General features: G+C 44.2%; 1 protein-coding gene across 1 annotated transcript in view; it reads left to right on the top strand.

The window, feature by feature from the left end:
• Positions 1-15,922, top strand: part of elavl4 (ELAV like neuron-specific RNA binding protein 4) — a 70,711-nt gene that overhangs the window by 35,999 nt on the left and 18,790 nt on the right. Inside the window, 2 exon segments of the mRNA XM_041935015.1 lie at positions 10,148-10,251; positions 13,838-13,991. Of these exon segments, the coding sequence (XP_041790949.1) occupies positions 10,148-10,251; positions 13,838-13,991 (258 nt within the window).

Here is a 15,922-nt window from a genome sequence, read left to right as displayed (position 1 = left end):
TTACAAGATTGAAGTATTCCGCCTGTGACTTCACTGATTCAAGCAGCCTTTTGCTGTGTGTAGCGCGAGTAAGGGTGCTTACATTTTGTGTTGTACTTTTCTGTCAGCCTTACTATTTCAAATGCTGACAAATACACTCACTTTCACAAGCAAACATTAGTCAGTGCTTATATGCGATATACGTTTCCCATCGGTGTTTGCGGCTTGACCAACCTGTGAGTGTTTGCTGACAAGGTGTGAGCCTCTCAAAGGTAGGAGAGACAGACAGGTCCTCAGCGTCCTCTCAGCTTCCTGTGGACTTGCTCTTGTCAGCTCCAATGATGCAGGATGGCGTGAGGCTCGGGCGGGTGTGGGAAGGCGTAGACACTCCAGCTCCGTCTGTCACCCTGACTGACTTCAGCTGGTAGAAGAGCCACCTCTGGGTGTCTTTCTTGCTCCCCACACGCCCGCCTGCTTGCCTACCTCCCTGCCCGCCTGCCTGCTTGCACAACTACCTCTGCCTGGTGCTCTCATAACACGTCAGGGACATGCAGGTTAATCTTTTATTTAAGGCTAGCTTACACGCACCTAGCTGCAGCCCACACACGCTTGCACATAAGCCCCAGGCCTCCACCTGTGAATTTCCTGGCTGCCTGTGTACTCTTAAAGAGAAGATATTTTAAGCGTGTCGTTGTTTGAATTATATACTGTAGTAGCTTTTATATTTGTCCACATGGATTCCAGGCAGTGAGAATACTACATACACAAATGCCTATGACAAGTGCATCATGGCTTTGACTCACAGTGCACTATAGATGGTTCCACTCACTCACTGTCCATTCTTTGTTCCTTTAAAGGAAGCAGAACATGTATTTATGCTGAAAATTGCCGGTCTGAAAGCTCGCATCTTGAGCAACGGTGGATGCACTCCTTACCGACATGTGCACCTTATGGAGAGCTAGAGAAAATTCATGTGGACCTTGCAACATAGTGAATCAGCACTCATGGACATCTACACATGCCTGTGCGCACAGGCACACACGCACGCACAACAATGGAATTGACTGATCCTTGTCAGAAAGTCGTTTGTTTTTTTTTGGAATAATTTCTCTGCATCAGCTGCATTTCTTCCTGAGAAATGAATGCATTTGTTTTCATTATGACATGGAGGAGAAGAAAATGGCTTTTCATGCTGGAACAAGAATTGATTGCATTGGGGAGGAGGGAGTTGAGGCGATTTTATATTGTTATGGACAACCATCTTTGTGGATTCTCATGTTCCGCCAATAGCACAGTGAAGGTACAGTAGCCAATAGCTCAGCAGCCTTACACTGTAGAGATAGATAGGATATTTGGATATATGAGTAAACAGTTCACCATGTTTACCAGCTGCAATGTGTCTGCCCTGCTCTGGCTGCCTGCCAGCTTACCTTTGTCCTCCGGTAGACACAGCATTTGCTTATTGCATTCAGCAGTAAGCTTTACTCACCTTTTAATAATGGCAACAACAGTTTTTTCTGTTTTTTTCTGATGAAAGAATTCTTATCTCTACATTAAACCCTGTAAAGACATCATCCCAAAGCACACTGACTGAAGCTTTTTGTGCACACTACTCTAGTCACCTTCCATGTGTTGGTTTTATACATGGAATCTGGGGAGCTGATGCAAATCATAGTGACAATGTAGCAAGCCAAGCAGATGTTGGCTATGAAAAATAGATGGACTGTGATGTCAGCTGTGGAGTAGTTCAAGCCAGAGCACCTCTGACAGACAGCAGCTTCTGAACCATGTGAAAGCCAAAGCGAACCCAATTCTTACATAAGGACAGGTGGGCCTTATTCATACTGTAGGTGCAAAAAACATCTCAGGTTTGCTGAATTTGGCATGCTTTGCACGCACAAGCCAGTGGTTCAGGCAGCGCGTTTCCATTAGTTTCATTGTCGTTCCATTTCTGCTATGGAACATCAAGTGCACCCACAAATATCGCAAACATAAAATATGCATCTGACCCTGATCTGCAAGGACAGACGGGTGGAGCTTAGCTCCTGCACAAGGTCTGTCAGTCTAACAGGGAGCAGATCAAATATTCACCATATAAACCTCAGTTTACCCACGGCTCTTTGTTGCTACTGAAATATACATTGACAACACACTCAGGAGCAAAGCTGATTCTCTTTGTACTTCAGATTGCAAGGCGAGCTGTTTTTCACATCATTACTAGAGTGACGGGAACAAAACTCGCTATTATCTCTCTGTTTGATTGTATGATGAGACCCATTCAATTCTTCCAAAACACCTGAACAACACAAATGCAATGTTGTTCTGTGTGGTGACAAAGCATACATACTTTTGAAATCTTTACTGAAATCATGCCGAGGGAGATCTATTGCAGTGTTTATATCTCACATACAGGCTGTATTTATCTTAACCTGAAATGGGCTGAAGGCTGAAGATAGCGTGAACAAAGCTGACAGGGAAAGAGATGAAAAAAGGATTTGACATCTCCAAAGCCAGGTATTAAGAGAGCTGCCAGGCTCAGAAGTGCAGACACAAGCAGCCAGACACACATTAAAGTTTCAGGTCCCAGGTCCAGAGAATGTCCTGTCCCCTCCCTCCATCTCCTCCTCCTCTGCCTAGGACTCAGAATTGGACGTCCTCAGAGCTTGCTTGGCTGCACTGCTCCTCCTGTGACCCTCATTTCAGACTGTCTCTGTCCCCTCTCATTCCACTCTGAGTGCCCTTTACATGGAACACAGAGGTTGTGACTGCGTCCCCAGTGTCAGCCTCAGATCCAGAGGCCGAATGTGCCTCAGGGCTGGTTCCTCGTCCTGTGACCCTTCACTCGAGTGCACTGTACCTGGGCAGGACAGAGCCGGTCCCTTTGTCCCCAACATGTGTGCTGCAGGACTGGGGGTGGACAGCTGAGGACTCGTGGGCCCGTTCACCCCGTGCTGGGGTCCAAGCAGGTTCAGCAGAGTAGGCTCCGCAATCCTGACGTAACAGGGTTATCCAAGACTTAAAGGGGCTTCTCTGTCTGTCAACATGCCTTCTCTTTCTCAGCTGCACAGCCAGCCAACCAGCCCACACACTGCAGGCTGCGGTCCACTGGCCCCAAGGCTCAGGGAGCCACCATGAGGGGGTGGTTTACGTGCGTGTGTGTGTTTGTCCCTGAGCCTCTACGTGGGCAAGTGTGTGTCTGTGCGTGTGTGTTGGTGGAAGCAGGGCCTTGGGAACTGAGAGTGGGAGCCTCCTGACTGCAACGGTGGCTGCTACCTTGGCAACCCAGGAGGGAAAGATGTGTTGAATGAGTGAGTGGGAGAGGGATCTACAGTAGATGCATGTGTGCGGGGGACGTGGCTCTGTTTATGAATTTAGTTATTTAAGCGGGCTGAATACAGGCCACATGATATGCTCTAACTGTACTGCTAGTATTTGAGGCACTGTAGCCTTTTGTATTTGCGTTTATTGTTTTTGCAAACTCACTCAACTCCCTCTCCACTATGGAGTTGACCCTTCTTAAGGTAAGTAAAGTGTCTTTTGACATGAAGCTGGTGACAGGGCACCTTTTCAAATGTTGGGGAGCGCTGGCCATCAAAAAATAGCACTACCTCAAGTTCCTGCAGCAGCAAGGGGCAAAACGTCAGAGGGTGAGAGAGGATGGAAGCGGTGACTGTGACACATTTATTTTGACAATGTGAAATTTTTTTTTTTCTCCCCTTTGCCTCATCTTAAAATGTCGCTAAATTCAAGACTGACCGAACGGATTTGCCTGTTTCTGGGAAGAAGGCGCTGGACCTCTCAAGGTGTGTTAGCATCACCGCCTCATAGCTCTGATGATCCCTGCAAGCTGCAACTCCTCCCTCACCCCTTTTTGATGTTTCTGTCCACCCGTGACTGCTGAATGACAGGCAGACTCCCCTGCTGACAGGTTGCGGGAACAACTAGACATGTTTTATAGAAAGCCTTTAAAAGGTCCCTTCACATACATAATGTTTTTTACCAGGTTTTTCATTTTATTAAATTGTTTAACATTAATGCTGATCTTTCTCCATTTGTTGGGCAGCATGTACTACACAAAGTTGTTACTTTATGGCAATGAATAATAATGAAATTATAAAACTATGCAGGAACAGAGGTTGGACAAGTGAATAATTTCGGTTGGCAGTTGTATCACCACTAGAGAATGCCTCTACTCCCAAGTAAAACATTATAATATCTGTTTTGACAACACACTGTCAGCAGTTCAAATTAAGTTTTGAGACTTTGATTGTAACACGACTCAGAGAATAGTATTAAGAACAATAAATAGCAGGGAGGCTCATGGTAAAATAGAGGGTTCTTGCAGCTATGTGTTTCATTTGGTAGCCACTACTCTAGATCAAAGAGTCTATAGTGCGTTTCCTGATGATAGCAGGAGATGAAGATGCTTTCATGTCTGCAGTACAGGGCTCTTAGTCACATAATACAACAAAAAGGCACAAAATAATGACAGCAATATGCAACTGGAGTCTCTTACTATGCGCTTCACAGTGTCATACATGAATATGTTTAACTTGATTATATGCCTGTAAATGTGCTGTAGCCATGCATACATCTGTTTTGCTTTTGTTTGTGCTTATTTATGTACCTATATGTAATTTTGCATAGGAATGTTGTGTCAGTTTTCATTTTCTGGTGTGTGCGGTTGTGTGTGCATGTGTGTGTGTGTGTGTGTGTGTGTGTGTGTGTGTGTGTGTGTGTATACGCACTGAAGGGGGAAAGCAAAGGGAAAAATTACAGAGTGGGGCCAGCAGGCAGGACACTCGCTCGAAGCATACTCATTTTCTCATCTCACACATTGGGCAACCTGCTGCTCCTCAGGAAACGAATAATGGCTTAGTCATAACACCTCGCTAACACACCAAAGAGCTTCTCACTAGAAATAGCTGTGATTTTGCCACTGAAAAACATGCCCACCACCCTATACAATTTATGTCAGATTGTACAAATGGTCTGCCAAAAGAGTGGGGGTGAGTCCAAATTAGCCCCCACCTCCTCACTCCCACAGCCAGTGTGGTTAGTCCTTTAGTGAAACCGGACATGGCACTACATGATAAAGCGCTGAAGTGTTACCTAAACCTGTACATAATGTGTAATGACATATTTTGGCAGATGCACGAGTGCATCCACATACTGTACCCATACAGCACAGTATCATTAACAAACCCGAGATACTTACTCTTATATACTCCACATGAATCCCGTTTGGGGACATTCTTTGTTACAAGACCTCTGCCATCATTAAATTTACATCCCTTTTTATTGAGAAGCCCCCTTTCATTGCCGTTGAGCATTTTCTTGAGTCGTTACAACTGTTGCAGAATTTGCACAACTGGCATTGTAAGCAGCTTACGAATCAAAGGCAAATGAATATCAAACCTCATTAAAAGGCCATTATGGAGAGCAATGCATCATTTGGGTTCTTGGTTTTAATTGACAATTAAAATATATAAGTTAATGTATCCATTAAGGTAATTGATCAGCACAAGGCTGATTTCTCTGTTAGCTACAACCCCATTAGAGGCTATTTATCATGCATTTTTAAAAGCTTCTCTATATTGCCTCAGATACAGTGCTTTCTCAAGTTATTTTTTCTGTAATTATGAAATACCAGGAGAAAGCCTCTGTCTATTTAAACTATGAGCATTTTTTTCAGTTCTGTTCAACAGCATTTCTATAAACTAATGTTAATTTTTGATTCAGCAGCAGTGAAGCATCTTTGGTAGATGTCGACGGACATGGGTTTGTCAATGGCCAGTGCTGATATTGAGAGAGCAGGGCGACTTATGGCTGATATATAATGCTGGTATCATGTTGTTCTGTTTATGCATCTGATAAATAACAACAATTTACCACAATTGCCGAAATTGAATGAACATACGTATTCAACACTAATGTTATTGTTGTCTCTGACCAGTCGTCTCTGACTGCTGAAGCAGATCTGCACACAGTAGCACCCGGCAGCATCTCTTTGTGTTCGGCCCAAATTAACATTTATTTAGCACTTATGTATTATTCACTTGAACGCAGAAGAATATTTGAAATTTTGCATTGTCTCTGACATGTCTGCAGACAGCCGTATGAGTGCAGGCCTCAGCCAATGCCGATTATATCAGAATGCCATATAAGGGTCTACCACTAGCCGTGACACTGAACGTTACTTACTTTACAAACAAACAGCTTCAGAAATATCACGTTTTGCTTCATCTGTACTTCATGGCGACACATTTTGTCCGGTGCTCTAATAAGGTGAAGCAGCACGGGCTGGCCTCATCCTTGCATTCCAATAAGACACCATGGTAGGTTAAATGATGCTGAGCCTTTCTAAACTGCATCTAAACTGTGCTTAACCGCGGCGTGTTGAGCCGGCACAGAGCAGGGCACTGTCATGGTGTGATCCAAATGCAGGCAGCATGCAGGGCTGATCCTGCTGGGGAGTACTGAGGTGAACAGGGCAGGTGTTGTGACAGGCTGAAGCCAACTATACTGCCTGCCAGCTCCCTCTGCATGCATATTGTAGGTTACAGATGGAAAACCGCATACAGTTGTAGGCTCACCTATATGATTGTACATGCACAAATACGATAAAGGATGGAAATAGACAGTGTTCAACTTTTCAGTGTTGACATTCACTAAACGATTTAGGAACTAAAATACCCCCCTCTACACACACGCGAGCAATCATGCATTCACTGGTTAGCTGCCAGCCACACCACTCCTCACTGTCCTGCTGCGAGGACATACTTTACTGCTTGTGTTTGTTTCTGTGTGCCTCTGTGATTGAGTGATTACACGTTTACTTGCATGTGTGTGCACATGTGTGTACATCTGTGTGGCGCGTTGGCGTTGCGTCTCCCGCCCATCCGTGCAGACTCCGAGCAGCCAGGCAGTCTGCCGGTGGCTCCCTGCTGTTTGCTGCTCAGTGGCAGGCTGGAAATGGTTGGTGGAATCCCCTCCTGGAGCTTTCCTGATGCTGCAGGCATATGTCTCCCTCTGTCTCCCCCTTCATCTCCCCACTCACCTGGGGACTGATGCCAGCCAGCAAGCCTCGCTCCCACCCTCTTCCCTCCAGCCCTGGAGGCCCTCAGCCTTGCCAAAGAGGGAGTAAAGGAGAGAGCGGGGGCGGGCAGATATGCCAATACTGCCTAAGCTCCCCATGCATACAACATACACACTCATTGAAAGCGCATACACACAAACTTACATAAACACATCATTTCCATGTAGTTGAACACCACATTCATCAGGCCTGTAATCAAAGTAAATACATTATTATGTTTGTTGCAAGACAAATTCATTGCTGACTCACACGCATGCCCACACTTGCATACTAAGTTGTACATACGCCAATACGTATAGTGAGGTTGCACACAGCAACAGCGTCCATGGCTGCCGGTTTGCCCCCATTTGGCTGCCTGGACTACTCCATGAGTGCTAAGAGTCTTGGTACCATTAAGCACCAGCCGGCCCATCACGATTGCCCTGCATGAGTGCTCTTCGCCAGCACACTTCATTTTCAGCTAACCTTCTGGTAGCTGCGCTTGTCGAACCTCACATTTCTTGTTGAAGATGAGGGAGAGAGGTGCGGGAGGTGATGGGTAAGTGGGAGGCGAGGGTGGGAGAGATGGCAAACGCCAGAGAGGAGCGTTACAAGCAGGAGGCTGTTGCACCCATCTGGAATTTATGTCAGTGTAAATTGAATACACGCACCTATTAAAAATTTTTACTATTTACCACACTTATTTGGGGGAAATGCTTAATTTATCTGCATACTGTACACTACTGGGTAATTTAGAAGACCGCTTATGGCCCATGTCAAACTAAAGATAGAAGTATGTTAATCTCAAATCATTCAATTAATTGCTTTTGCCACATGTCCTCTTGTCTTGGTTATTTTTTGTGCTTTTTGCACACTATTTAATGAAGAAGTAAAGCCACAAAGAATGATTTTGTGAGCTATATTTAAACTGACAAACTTAACACCTGATGTCAGCTGAGAGTCAGAGAGGAGGAGGAGAAGAGGGTTAGTTATAAATAGCAGTAGTCTCTTCAGAATGGCAGGTTTTTAATTAACAATAGAGAGAGTCTGATAATCCACAGTTAATCCAGAGGAGAAGAGGGAGGAGAGGAGAGAAGAAGAGAAAATCATCAGCTGTTTGATGTTAGGACTACAAGTCCCTCCTGGCCCTTCCACTGCTCACTGCTGAGCTGTTCTGCGCTGTGATATCCATAGCCCAAATGTATTTATTTTGTGAAACAGCCATGCTCCATATTTTGTGATTCACTTTGTCTCTGACTAACCGCTGTCTGTTCCCATTAGCGTGAATATGTGCATGCCGCTCCTCTTAAACTGACTGGGATTCTTTGTGCTTGTGTGTGGTGTTGGTGGAGAGGGGCTGTTTGTTGAAAACTAGCCGACTGAAGGCCCTGATGGCTGGAGGCGTCCTCTTAAAGTCCTACGCCTGTTGAAAGGCTTGATCTGTCGGGGAAACACTGGGAGATGTCAGGCCTGCTTCACACTCAAAGGGAGTCTGCTATCTAAGACACTTTGAGCTTAGAGGGAAATGGGGGTGGTATTTTTTTCTCTCTCTTTTTGCACAGCTGAAAGACAGTAACAAATATGTTGGTTGTACTTACTGTGATATTTGCTGGGGCATTTCAGGGAGAATCTGAGTTTAATTTATGACATATTCTAGGCTTTCAGTCGTTGACACCTCTATCTTGAACAAATTAAAGAAAATGCACCAGTCGAATACACGTTCTCAAGCTCAGAGATCACCAATATAATGAGCAACCAATAATTAGGAGTGCAAGGATCAGAGTCTTCATCTACAACGCATTTCCGAGTCATTATCATGACACATCAGGTAGAGATGTCTTCTTTTTACCTGTGAATGGGTAATTCCAATATTTTTAAACCTGTGAATCTAAGTCACTAATAGGTAAAAAAAAAAAAAAAAAAAGCTCTGGAATGGGTCCAGTGGATCGCCTCAGGTGGCAGCCCCGAAATGCTTTGTAACGGCTACAGCGTAATCCTTGAGGGCAAGTGTGCCTGTCAAACTATGTCCATTAAAAGTTTATTGTGTTTGGGTGTCATTCCAAGCATCTGACAACATTATGGATCCCTACATAGATGGGCTTTTTCAGAAAGCCCACAGGCCACTGAAGGTAGCCACCAGACTCCTTGGACAAAAACAGTAATTTTACCATACAGAGCATTCGAGTTGCTGGTCTACCGCCACCCTTATTGATTATTTTGTTTGTGTTATTGTGCGACTTTGGTGTTTTAAAGGGTTAGGTCTGATCCAAACTATTGTCACAAAATCTATTGAGGCGATCTGTTTGGCCAACTCCAACATACATTTTAGTCACTTAGACCCCAAAATAATCTAAAATACAGCTGGTTTAAAAATACCAGACTCCCCCATTAAATGGTACCTTTTCTACTGTTATTTGACCAGAATTATCTCTTAAATGATCTTATGCTGAAGTATTAAATGGAGTAGTGAAAATATTTTCATAAAGGGTACGAGGACCCATAAAGGCTGTCTCATTCATCACATGTTGCAGAGCACAAATCTGCAGGGTTGTGGCAACAGAGCAGGCTTCACATGACACATGGTTGACAAAAGTCGCACCACGACTCTTGGTGCTCCAGGCAGGAGTCACTGTGATCTTGTCAGCAGTGATGAAGAGATGTTGCAAAGGATTTTGCAGGAAAAGATGCATGATGTCCAAGAGGGTGTCTATAGATGGGAGCAAGGGCCATCAAACTCTGGTCAACGAGTCGCACGGCCATATGACTTAGTGGTCTAAATGTAACTTTAGCCTTTCCCCTTACTACCATCAATTTAAAAAACATAATACGGGACAAGCATGTAAGCATGGAAGAGACAGTATAACCATTAATCAGTGGGAAAGATCGTATCATATGACAAACCTACAAAGTGTTTATCCTCCTATCCTATAATAAAAAGGGGTCTCTCTGTCTCACCCCAAATCTTTAAGCATGGATGATGAGTATAAATTAAGATGTTTCCTTGTTGTCAGTGAGCAAATTGAAGCACCAGAATTATTGAATCGAGATAACATTTTAAAAGCTTTTCTTTCCCTCCTTCTGGCATTTCAGGACAGAGCCTGGGCTACGGCTTTGTCAACTACATCGATCCAAAGGACGCAGAGAAAGCCATCAACACATTAAATGGACTCAGACTTCAGACCAAAACGATCAAGGTAACTGACACCCTGTCAACAAGTCAAATTATGACACACCATAATTGTTTCCATTAGACATACACAGTATTTTTCATTAACTAAACTAAATATTTGAAGAGCGTTACTGCACGATAGAAGAATGAATTGCTTCATGATAATAAAATCACAATGAAGAGTTGTGGGGTTGTGCTAAACATAAAGTATAAGGGTGCGCTCATCTCTATTAAAGCTTTTTTAGGTGGTGATGCTGTTTGTGAATGAGTTGGAGGGCAAGATGGGATTAACATGCACGAGCCTCAGAAATAAAGAGACCATCTAAATCAAAGAGACACATTAAAACGCTTGTGACTATGGCTGATATGCTAATTACTTTCTAAATGTCAACATGTAAAGGTGAAATTAAATATATATGTACATACAGATCCAAGTGAAAGGGAAGAAACACGTCAATCATTGCATGTTTTCCAAAATAATTGAGGGCTCCGTTATTGCATTTTAATGGCGTGACTAATGTGCAGGCAGGTTGGTGGTTGTCAAAGAGGTAAGACAGATAAATCAGTGCCAGCGCTGTGCTGTCCTTCCTCCAAACATGTGTGAGGACTAAAAATCAAACCTCACAAGCAGTTGTTTCTGCATACGGTTAGCATCAACGTATCAGCCTTTCCCCTGATCTTGTTTTTTCCTCTACTACCGTCTCCTCGGCTCTGTGCCTGCTGATATATCGTTGCTTTTAAGATGGGTAGTAATCTGTTGCTCTGTGGTAATCCCTGGATTCTCCCTTTCCGTCATTTGATCTAATCTGATCTAATGTGATGTAATCTAATAGGGTGGGATTAGCCTGCAGTTGTGAATGGGGAATCCCTGCCTGACCTGGCCTTGGCACAGCACATCCTGGCTCTTGTCTAACTGCCACAGAAAAAAAGAGAGAGCTAGAGAGTAATGTGATTTGTGTAATGTGTGTTTTCTGCATATGTTGCAGAAAACTGCATGTTGTTGTTGCAAATATGTGTGTACATTTTGGTTTGTTTGAGGCGGGATCTGTGGTGGTTTGACGTGTTTATGGATCATGTCTGTATTTGTGCCTGTTGTCCATATGTCTGATTCGGTCATCGCAACCTACAGTTTGAGCAAAGCCGGGCTCTCACTGAGCGACGATTGTGAAACAAAAGCGTCTGCATGAGCCAAAAGATAAAGACTGGGTGTGCATTACCGGAGCGCTGCTCAATGCAAAGCAGGTCAGCCAACACAGAGACTTCGATGAAAACAGGCATTTTCAACATAAAGCGTGGAAAGAGTTGAAGGTCATTTATGAAGCGTGAAATTCATGAGGTCTTTATTGAGTGCAGCAGTCTGAGTTCACAGATTTTCACACTCACACTCTCATGACACAAGAGGTTGCCTCAAGTTGTTCGTGAGATAAAGGCGGTCTCCATAATGACAGAAGACAACTCTGCATCGCTGTCTGGCGCTATCGCTCTTTCACACTTCATTTCCTCCCTCCCACTACCCCCTTTCCTTGCTTTCTCTCTCCACAACAGACTGAAATACCCTAAAGGTAACAAGGTAAATTAAAAGGCAATACGGTAATTCTAAAATTAAGTTTGCCGCTCTTTCATGTCACACCCTTCCCACACTCTGCCACTACACTTGTGAGGAAATGCTTGGCCCAGAGATTCACATGCTCTCGGGCAATGTGTCTCTCTGGAGTGTGTTTGAGTTGGTTTCGCTGCTGCGGTTTCCTCCACCATGACACCTCAGATTTTGTCAGCGATGCTGCTTTCTTATTGAGGCGTGAGGGGAAGCAGCATGCCAAAGGTGAGAGGAGCTCACAGTGACATGCATGCACATAATCTCACACACTTTTTCCCAACTTTCCTGCTCGTGCACACGCACACACACTGCTTCACGCATGCACCACGCCACACTTGTACACAATACCGCTCACAGCTTGAGGAGGTGTTGATGGATTAGACATCTGGAGTTGGCTGACAAGGAGAGAAAATAAAGGAGAGCTGCACAGAGAAGAAAAGAGGAGCGAAAAAAGAGGCAGAATCTGGAAGAGAGAAAAAGGTTTAGTGAGGCAGCATGCAGGAAGGAAGCAGAAGGAAAAGACCCAGGCAGGGAATAAGAGAGAGATGCAGAGAGGAAGAGGAAGACAGAGGAGCTGAGCAGAGAGGAAGATGTGTGAAAGAAAAGTGAGACATGGGGAAAGCCAGCTGTTCCCAATCCCGTTCTCCCACCGTTAAGAGTTCAGCAAGATTTCCATGCTGTTGCTCAAGGATATGACTGCATATCCGCCATATTTGCCTGACTTTAACCTCATTTGATGGCTTATGTCTCCACATGTCAGATGTAATGAAAGTACAGCAAGGGAAAGCTGCTCCAGTCAGCAGCAGTAGTAATGGGATTTACGCAACTTTTGCTAGAGCAAAATCAGGTCTACACATGAGGATGTTGGGGACAACGTTTGACAAGTGAAGGTTCACTGGTAGAGAACTACTGCTGGGAGCTGCACGGCACAGTCTAACCAGTTACTCAGTTGTTGCCATTTGCACCATTAGAGATGAAATTCATGCATGGTATAATCTGGGTAGGAGAATGTGAATGACTGGAAAATGGCATTGAAAGCTATGCGTGTGTATGCATGTTGATAGATGAAGTGTTAATGTATGTGTGTGAGGAGGTGAAGTTGTGTGGGTGAGTGGTAACATGAGGAAGTCTTTTTATTCCCTCAGTGAGATTGCTGACCAGGAGAGTGTTGTAAGGGCAAGAATGTAATGGATTTATGTGCTTGTGCGTGTGTGAGTGAGAGTATATGTGTGGTTGCATGTGCTTTTACCGCGGACAATGTGTATGAAAAGTCAGAGTGGATGCAGTAGCAAACAACTTACAATGCCAATCTTTGAAGACTGCAGGACAGAGGCAGATGCTCTGCAGCAGAGTATGCAAAAGGTTTTACACATACTGTACACCTGCTGAATAAAACTCTACAACTCAACTGCTCCTCATGGTTCGCAAGGCTAAATGGCACTTGTTGAAAAGGCTTTCGGTTACTTGCTTATTGCTAATGTGTTCATTAAAAAGCCGTCTGAAAAAAGACATCTGCAAACACAGAGTATTAACTCTTCCATTTTGTATTCATTAACATTTAACTCAGAATAGTGCTTGAAATCAATAGGGTGAATGATGAGCCTTTTTGGTCAAAGTCCTAATACTATTAATCCTGTTCCCCGGGCTATCTGAGCTGTCCTTTCAAAGTAAAACACCTGTGGTTTCTACTCAAGGGAACAAAGTTTCCTCTGCCTCTGACAGCGAACGATTCAAGTGTTATCTCTCCAGTGTTCTAGGCAGCTAAATCTTTTCCTGACAACGATAATCCCCACGGCAAGTTGTACCAAGAAAATAAAGTCACATTTTCCTCCCTGTGGATCCAATGGCCTGCACCCCTGCTGATCCAAAACACACACACACACACCAGCACGCACACACACAAAATCCTGTTCCTCTCACACTTTAATCTTGTTTAGATTCAAACCTCCCCAGGATGTTAATGAGTAGCCCCAGTTTGTTTATACAAGCCCTGAGACTGTGTCTGTTCCCACAGGTGTCATATGCACGACCCAGCTCAGCCTCCATCCGTGACGCCAACCTGTATGTGAGCGGCCTGCCCAAGACTATGACCCAGAAGGAGCTGGAGCAGCTCTTCTCCCAGTACGGACGCATCATCACCTCCCGCATCCTCGTCGACCAGGTCACAGGTATCCATGGGGCAGCGCCTCCTCCTTCTTTACACTTTCACGCATGAGCGGCCAGACACAGAGCGCACAATGATACACTGTGACTGTTGTGATTGTTTGGTTTGTTAAATATCTGTCTTTTGCCTGTGTTGTGTGGCCACGTGAATATTTGGGACACATCTATAATATGAGGCCCAGTTTGTCTCTTAAGTCATCATTGTTAAATTTGAGATTTTTGCTTAATAATTACATTTGATTCACAGATCTAAGTAACTGCTTTTCAGAAGGATAACTCAAATTCACCCGCTTCATGTTTGAAAGTATTTCTAGAATCCTTAAATGCTCTTAAATATTCTATGTGCTGCACAATACAGGAGATTTTTTGACCGGGAAAGTTGTGGAATGCTCCAAAAACACCTGTTTGGAACATTCCACAGGTAAACAGGCTGATAGGTAACAGGTGATAGTATCATGATTGGGTATGAAAGAGGCATCCTGGAAACGCTCAGTCGATCACAAGCAAGGATGGAGCGAGGTTGACCACTTTGTGAACACATGATTGTATAAAGGATGTTACTGCATGGGCTCAGGAACACTTTGTGAAACTGTTATCAGTAAACACAGTATGTTTGCAAATGACTGCATTCAGATTTTATTTATGTGTTACACAGCACCACAACTTTTTTTAAATCAGAGTTGAGGGATTAGACATTAGAATTAGAATTGCATATTCTGATACAGTATATACCAGTATCAGAAAAAAGGTCCTATTAATATTGGAATAAATTGATTTCAACCATATTTCCCATTCTTAATATCCACCAAGCATTGCCTAGTGAGTGAGTGAGTGACCTCAAGAGGCAATTTTTCTGACCGCGGCCCCAGCTGAGGGTGCCACGGTAAAAACAATGATTACATGAGAGGCACAAGCTGTGTAATATACATGCTCAATTACACATTCCACTACATCCAAAACACAGGCATGAATCACATCAGCCCATTGTGTTGCAGAAGAACCCCTCCAGCGTGTCTCTTAGATCCATTTCAGGGGTTGTGTGTGTGCCTACAGGCTGCAACCTGCTTCAGTGTTATGTGCAATGTGTACTGATGAAGCAGAAAGGGAGCAGCATGCTGTAAGCCACACTCATTTGCCTAAGCAGAATAAATCACTGCTGGCGGTGAAGTGCACGCCTGTCTGTACACACTGAGCAGATGAGGAGCGAGAGGCTGAGAGGAGAGGAAAGAGAAACAAAAAGAGAGGGGAAAAGGGGACAGAGGGGAGTGCAGACGAGGGGGGAAGAGGCAGAGAAAACAGAAAGAAAGTAACAGACAGCGTGGATGAACGGAGACGTGGGAAGGAGAGGAAATGAGGAGAGGGAGGAAGCAGGGAGGAGGGCAGCGGAAGGGAGAGTTGGAAAAAAAAGATAGGGCCATTTCTGCCCTCAGCAACACACATTTAGATGAAGTGGACACATCTTTTGCCAATCCAGTTCACTAACAGACCTGTCGTACCGCCATGCTCTCTCTCGCTACAAAGCAACGTAGTCACACAACACACAGCAGGGCCACAGAAAACCAAAGCCACATGCCATTAATAAAACAACTCTCAACACAGGTGGTACTGGTTTTGATGCATTCACTATGTGTTCATCCTGGACTGGCGTGTGGTGGAGCGTTCTCATGAGCGCGTCTGGATAAAGAGCCGCAGCGGCTCATTTCCGCCATGGGAAATAATATAAACACCCAGATCAAGAGGAAGAGCTCAATTGAGAAAATAATTTCACATAATCATTCCTTTCACATCCTGTCATTTAAAGCTGACTCTCAAAGGTTTAACGTTCGCACATTTCTCTCTTAAATAGCAATAGATCCGCTAAATTTTGCTGTCCCTCTCCAGCCAAAATGCACTTAACAACATGCAGTGTCTGTTTATTATATAAGGGGCAGCTCGC

The sequence above is a fragment of the Chelmon rostratus genome, chromosome 4 (assembly GCF_017976325.1).
Source record: "Chelmon rostratus isolate fCheRos1 chromosome 4, fCheRos1.pri, whole genome shotgun sequence".
Classification (NCBI taxonomy): Eukaryota; Metazoa; Chordata; class Actinopteri; order Chaetodontiformes; family Chaetodontidae; genus Chelmon; species Chelmon rostratus.
The sequence above is the reverse complement of the archived record's forward strand: the minus strand, read 5'-3'. Positions and strand labels throughout refer to the sequence as shown.